This window comes from Magnolia sinica, chromosome 9 (genome assembly GCF_029962835.1).
Source record: "Magnolia sinica isolate HGM2019 chromosome 9, MsV1, whole genome shotgun sequence".
Classification (NCBI taxonomy): Eukaryota; Viridiplantae; Streptophyta; class Magnoliopsida; order Magnoliales; family Magnoliaceae; genus Magnolia; species Magnolia sinica.
In genome coordinates this window covers 12,522,140-12,528,900 of record NC_080581.1, presented here as the reverse complement: position 1 = coordinate 12,528,900, position 6,761 = coordinate 12,522,140, and the positions used below count along the sequence as shown (strand labels likewise).

Below are 6,761 nucleotides of genomic sequence, written 5' to 3'. Positions count from 1 at the left end.
TGTCCTTATCACACCTACAAGTGGATATCCAGTACATACATCACGACCATCCATTTAAAGCGGAAGCGGATTGGCTGGTGTACCACACACCAACTGTATAGCTGCTGTAGGCACGTGTTGTGCGAAGGCGAGGACTGACGCACCTCGAGCCCCTAGTTGTAGGAACGGCTCAAAGGAGATAAAAGTTACATGGACCCATAATGATGTATTTATTATATCCACACTGTTCATCCATTTTTTGAGATCATTTTAGAGCACCATAAAAAATGAATCATATCCAAAGTTCAACTGGACTACACCACAAATAGCAGCCGAGATAATGATTTTCACCTATAAAAATTTCGTAGAGTCCACCATAACTTGTATTTTCCATCTAATCTGTTCATAACGTCACAAAGATCTGAATGAAGAGGAAAAACAAATTCCATATTGATCCAAAACTTCTGTGAACCCCAAAAGGGTTTCAATAGCAGACGTTCAATCCCCCACTATTTTTTTTTAGGCGTGGTCCAATTGATCGATTAGATATGTTTTATTTTTCGTCTCATAAGATGAGCTCAAAAAATGGGTGGACGGTTTGGGTATAACATACCTCGTGATAAGACCCACAAGTACACTAGCTATATAGCTGGTGTCCGGTACCCCAGCCAATCCGCTTCCATTTAAAGGGCCCCATGTTACCAGATCACGCCATGACCGTAAATAATACAGCATCTCATGCTTTTAAACTTCTGTTAATGCACAAATAAGTGGTTCCCACATGCCCTTTTGTGAATCACATGAGTGGTGGAAGCCGGAAGGAACCTACATGAAATGGGACCTTTCACACCTTTGTGGTCCTTTCTTTTCAGGTACTGTATTTTTTTTTTTTTTTTTTCACTACTTTACATTTAAGGCTACATGTTCATGAACCATATCAACGGTCACGATTGAGATCTTTGGGTGGCATGGAAAGAGGAATCAAGATTAGGTGGCTTTTCCACCACTTTCTAATATTCCTCTGTGACTATTAAAGTGTACTTAGGTGCCACCGCTTAGGAAACGGATTGGCTACTCCCCCTGCCACTACCCTGGTGGCTGGTGGTCGGTGCTTTGTGGCCCCACCATGATGTATGTGTTTCATTCATTCATTTATCTATTTTCACATATCATTTTAGGGCTTAATCAAAAAACCGAGAGGGATATAAATCTCAGGTGGACCACACCATAGGAAACCAATAGTGATTGGATATCCACTAAGAAACTCCTCATGTATTGATTAGGTCATTCAGGCCCAGATGAAGGGGAAAAAACAAAGATCAGGTTGATCTGAAACTTTTATGGCCCTCAAAAGGTTTTTAATGGTCGACGATCATTCAAGACTGTTTCCTGTAACGTAGTCCACTTGAGATTCGAATATAACTTTTGGTCACAAACCATAAAATGATCTGAAAAAATAGATGGACGGCATAGATGAAACACATACATCTTGGTGGGTCCCACAGAACACCGACCATCAGCCATTGGCTGGTAGCAGGGGAGTAGCCAACCCGTTTCCCACCGCCTATGGACGACTGTACCTATCAGGGTCTTATTGGAAGTTAATTCAATCCATGTCTATCTCATGTCTATGTTCCAACTAAAAATTTCAGAGGAGGAATGGACATTTCATGGCACTTCAGCTAGACAACATGAATCATACATGCAGGTTTTCATGTGATGAAATGTTAGAAATCGACATAAAATCCTTTAGTTTAGAGACTAGATGCAAGAAATGAGAGTTACTTTAGCTTCCTACAAAAGTTGTCGAGTTATTTAGAGGATAATACATAGGGAAGAGAAATTTATAAATTGTAATTTAAGCAATTAAAAAGGATCGTGCTATATATCGAGTATAGAGACTTTAACTACTGAAATTTAAATCATATCCCCTTTAGAAGTCATTGTTGAGTGGGATTTTTGGAGTCTTCCGCACGTTATACTCTTAGAGAAGAATTAAATGGGAGGGTGAACTTCACAGGAGACTCAACCCTGTTTTTATAGTTTTAAAATAGAGTAGTTTGAAGCCTACCTCAAAGGCTGGGATTCTAAGTCCATTCAAGATATTGTTCATGTATTACAGTCTAAGCGCACCACCGTTACATAAATTTGAGATTGATATCAACTCTAGTGGGGCCTATCGGTATGCCCCCATCACAATATCCAACATTTAAGTAGATCTAAACGGTTGATCAATTAGGCATACGTTATAGAATGTATATAAAATTAAGCCATCAAATACTCTTGATGAAAAATGAAAATATTTTCCTCCCTTAATTTGCAATTCTCTTTGCAACGGCTCACCAGAATTTTAAATCAGGGTAAAAATTTATCCCTTCACTACAAGAAAAGGGGGCTTTAACCTCGGTTCAAAATTGAGGCTAAAAAGGTTAAAAAGTGAGGCTAAAACCTTTAGCCTCAGTCTTGCCTCAGTTATTCAAATTGAGGTTGAAACCCCCGTGGCTAAAGGCTTTAGCCTTAGTTTTAGCAATAGAGGCTAAAATGACTTTTATAGCTTCGATTGTAAGAAATGAAGCTAAAAGAACCTTTTTAGCTTCAGTTTTTTCGAAATGAGGCTAAATTAAAATTTTAGCCTCCATTGTTTCCAATTGAGACTAAATCCAAATTTTAGCCTCAGTTGCCTTCAATTAAAGCTAAATCTATTTTTAACCTCGGTTCTCAACAACCGAGGCTAAAGCCTTTAGCCACGAAATTTCAGCCTTGGTTTTCAACAACCGAGGCTAAATTCAAGCCTCAATTACAAATTGAGGCTGAAAATGTTTTTTATTTTTAAAATATTTATTTAAACTACAAATCCATTCATTCAATCCACTCATGAAATAATCAATCATGAAAGCCATAGTACCAATAAAGCAGTTAACAATAGTCTATTTAAAGTTTAACTCAATCAAACTGTTACATAACATTAGGTTCCACAAATAATACAAAGTCATGGTCGCACCCGTCATCACCGGTGCCATCGTGCTTGGCAGACCCTGACATAACACTACCCGTCCATCTTCTGCTACTTCTAGGCCAGCATCATCATTGCCTCCACCAGCATTCTCCATTCGGATTGTGCGTAGTAGGCCCTGCAACCTCAACAGGTAGCTCTGGCCTGCTAGCTGCGTGTGCACGTAGCGTGTGGCCGTCAAAACACTAGCAGAGGGCACCCAGAGTCAGCTTGAAGGTTAGAGAGGGCGCTGAGGTTGAGGTTACGGAAGACGGAGTAGCGGCAAAGGTGGCACTTCACATTCAGCCGGAGCCACTCGTCAATGCATTCCACATGGAAATTGTGGGCACAAGGGAGCCCCCAAACCTGCACATGCTCAATCAGAACCCAATCTCAATTTTCTAAAATAAACAAATCTCACGAATATGGGGTTCTTCGCAGCATACACTCATAAACATTAAAGCTTTTTCTGGTCAGATTGAGTTGTTCTTTACATGGGCCCTGATATGATGAAGTACTTAATCTGCTATTATCTGCATTTCGGTGCCTGCCCATCATCCTAATCATTTCCATTTGCTTCTGTGCCACTGCCATAGAATCTAGTGTCTTGACTGCTTTTATCCTGTTTATAGAATTTTCCCCATCTGCAATAAGTCCCATTCTGACTTCCACATTGCGCCTCAGAACTGTCTCAATTGAATTTGTGATACTACTCAAAAATCTCTTAGCTCTGGATTTAATATCTTTATTCCCAAATGCTATATATGCAGTCATGACACCTGCATGCAGTAGAATACCAATCTCATTTGAACATACACCATTATATATGTGTCTATGTATAATATAGAGAAATATATGGAGAGAGAGAGAGAGAGAGAGAGAGAGAGAGAGAGAGAGAGAGAGAGAGAGAGAGATCTAAATTCATGGGTCCAACCATTCTTTTGTAAAGTTCATTAGTTTTCCATAAACTTGGCCAATTCAAACTTGAAAATGAAAGATATACAAATCTTTGTCTTAGCTTTCGAAAATCATATTTAACAGAAAAAAAATAAAACAATAATTAAAAATAAATCATCAATTCTCAAAACAAAAAATGCAGATAGAAAAAATACATTTTGCTTCATGGGAGTTGATGGCATGTCAAGTGTTCAGTGTAGATGTTTTGGGCAGCAAGTAATGGGACTCCCAAAGGAAAAATCCTCCTAAAAAATACATTTAGCGTCCATTTTTTCAACCGAGGCTAAAAAATTGAGGCTAAAGCCCCCTTTTCTTGTAATGCTTGTGATTTCATGGGATTCCGCATCACATGGACCGTTCGAATTAGACGCCCATGACACTTGTGAAAAGGTGCCACGTGCCTAGGTGCGCAAGTGAGCATGACTACACACACACACACACACACACACACACACACGAGCGCGTGCACACGCGCACACACACATAGGGAAAAGGTACCATACGCTCGACCGTATTATACCTTCCATAAGGTTGACTGCTGGCGGCACGTTATTCGTCGGATGGGAGATTGTATAGGGAAATTGAAGAAGCAACCTGTTATTAAAATACCCCTCCAACTCTATCTCTCTCATGCTTATTTTATGTAAAAAGCCTTGTGCTAGAAACTTAGGTGAGGCCTACTGTGATTTTTTTTTTTTTGTGAAATCCACCCCGTCCTTGTATTTTTTCATATCATTTTAGGACAAGAAGCAAAAAATGAGCCCGATCCAAGATTCAAATGGGCCGAAAATACGAGGATTGAACATCCACAGTTGAAATATTTGTGGGGCGATAGAAGTTTTAAATTAGGATAATATTTGTGTTTTAAGTTCATCCTAGTAGGAATATTGCTATGAATAGTATGAATGCAATTGAAACATTAGTTTCAACCCAGAGAGGTTTCAATGGTAAGAATTTCCCTGCCCACCTTTTCCTTTAGTGCTGCCCACTTGAGTCTTGGATCCAACTCATTTTTGGCCCTATGTCCTAAAATGATCTCTAAAAACTGATGGACGGGGTAGATTTCTCACAAACACTAAGGTTGGCCTTTACCAGACACTATGCCACCCCTAGAATTTCTTAATGATGGAAGTTCAATTCAGGTCGTTTCTATCCACTTCGTGCGCGGATTAAATACCGACAGGTTGAGTAGCTAGACTGGCTACGGAAGTTCCATGGGTCCCACCATGATTTATGTTTTATATCCACACCTTCCATGCATTTGGAGATATCATTTTAGGGCAATATGCAAAGAATGAGTTAAATCCAAAGATCTAGTGGGCCAACACAGAAAGCAGTGAGGATAGTGACACCTACCATTAAAAACTTCTAAAGGCCACAAAAGTTTTAGATCAAGCTGATATATGTATTTTGTCTTATTTCATGTCTTTTTAAACTTTTGAGCAGGTTGGATTGCAAATAAACATTATAGCGGGCGTTGGGATAGTTTCAACAGTGGAAATCACTCTCCCCACTATTTTCTGTAGTGGGGCTCACTACAGATTTTTATCTGCCTCATTCTTTGACTCGTGCCCTAAAATAATATCTCAAAATAGATGGACGGTGTGGATACAACACATACATTATAGTGGGGCCCGCAGAACTTGGTGACGCAACTTCAGTAGCCGACTCGCTACTCAACCTGTCAGGATTAGCGTACATCCACTTGAACGCGGATTGCATCCTACCCCGCCTGGACAGATTAATGGCTCTGTGGGGCCAACGTGATGTAAGTGTTTTATCCATGCCGTTCAACGATTTTCTCAGATCATTTTAACATATGTACCAAAAAATAGGCAGGTCCAAGGCTTAAGTGGACCATAAGGTGGGGATTGAACATCTACCGTTAAAATCTTCTTGCGAGCCAGAGAAGTTTCGGATCAAGTTGATATTTGTGTTTTCACTTCACTCACATCTACACGACCTTATGAATATGTTGGATGGTAAAGAAACATAACGCTAGGACTTAGAAAGGTTTCAACAGTGAGTGTCATTATCAGTGCAGCCTCCTTTGTCGTGGTCCACTAGAGCTGTGGACTTGCCTCATCTTTAGGATAATAACTTAAAACGATCTGAGAAAATCTTTTAACAGCGTGGATAAAACACTTACATCATGGTGGGCCCCACAAAGTCCTGCCCGGATGGATTATTGTCTGTGCGGGGGTAGGACACAAAATGTGTACTATTAAAAGTCGTAATGAACTCGCTAGACGCAGATTCTATGGACTGGTTACCTCACCAAGTTATCTAGGACCCAACATAAATGTATGTGTTATATCCATACTGTGTTATATCCATACTGTCCATTCAGTTGGAGATATCAATTTAAGGCATGAGACAAAGAATGAGCTAAATCCAAAGCTGGAATGTACCCACCATAGAAAACAATGGATAGAGTGACCCACCATTAAAAATTTCTAAGGGCCACAAAAATTTTCGATCAAGCTGAAATTTTTGTTTTCCCTTTCTTTCATGTATGTCTTAACATATGAATTGGTTAGATCTCAGGTAAACATATAGTGGGCCTTAGTAAGGTTTCAACAGTGGGTGTAAGACTTTTGCAGAAAATATGCGAGAAATAAAAATTTTACCATCCGAAGAATAACGTGCCACCAGCACTCGACCTTATATATATATAATCAGCTTGAAAAAAATACTCAGGCGGGCCACGCCAGGTGAACTTAGCCTTCTAGGAGAAATTTTACTTGTTCCCATTTTCGTGGCCCAATGAGTTCTTAATAGGGGTTATCTTTTGTAAGTACGGCTCAAATAGTGCTTCTCACCTGATGGACGT

General features: G+C 39.7%; 1 protein-coding gene across 1 annotated transcript; it reads right to left on the bottom strand.

The window, feature by feature from the left end:
• Nucleotides 1–2,892: 2,892 nt before the first annotated feature.
• LOC131256136 (protein STICHEL-like 1) lies at nt 2,893–4,036 on the bottom strand. Its single transcript, XM_058257185.1, has 2 exons — nt 3,418–4,036; nt 2,893–3,337 (listed from the first exon to the last, which is right to left on the bottom strand). The coding sequence occupies exons 1-2, from the start codon at nt 3,743–3,745 to the stop codon at nt 3,291–3,293; spliced, it is 375 nt and encodes a 124-aa protein (XP_058113168.1). The 5' UTR covers nt 3,746–4,036; the 3' UTR covers nt 2,893–3,290.
• Between the last annotated feature and the right edge of the window lie 2,725 nt (nt 4,037–6,761).

Excerpts from the sequence above, each read along its gene's own strand:
- LOC131256136 (XM_058257185.1), bottom strand. The coding sequence starts at position 3,745 with ATGACTGCATATATAGCATTTGGGAATAAAGATATTAAATCCAGAGCT. Across the intron at positions 3,338-3,417 it reads AAGCTTTAATGTTTATGAGT|GTTTGGGGGCTCCCTTGTGC; the intron begins GTATGCTGCGAA and ends GAGCATGTGCAG.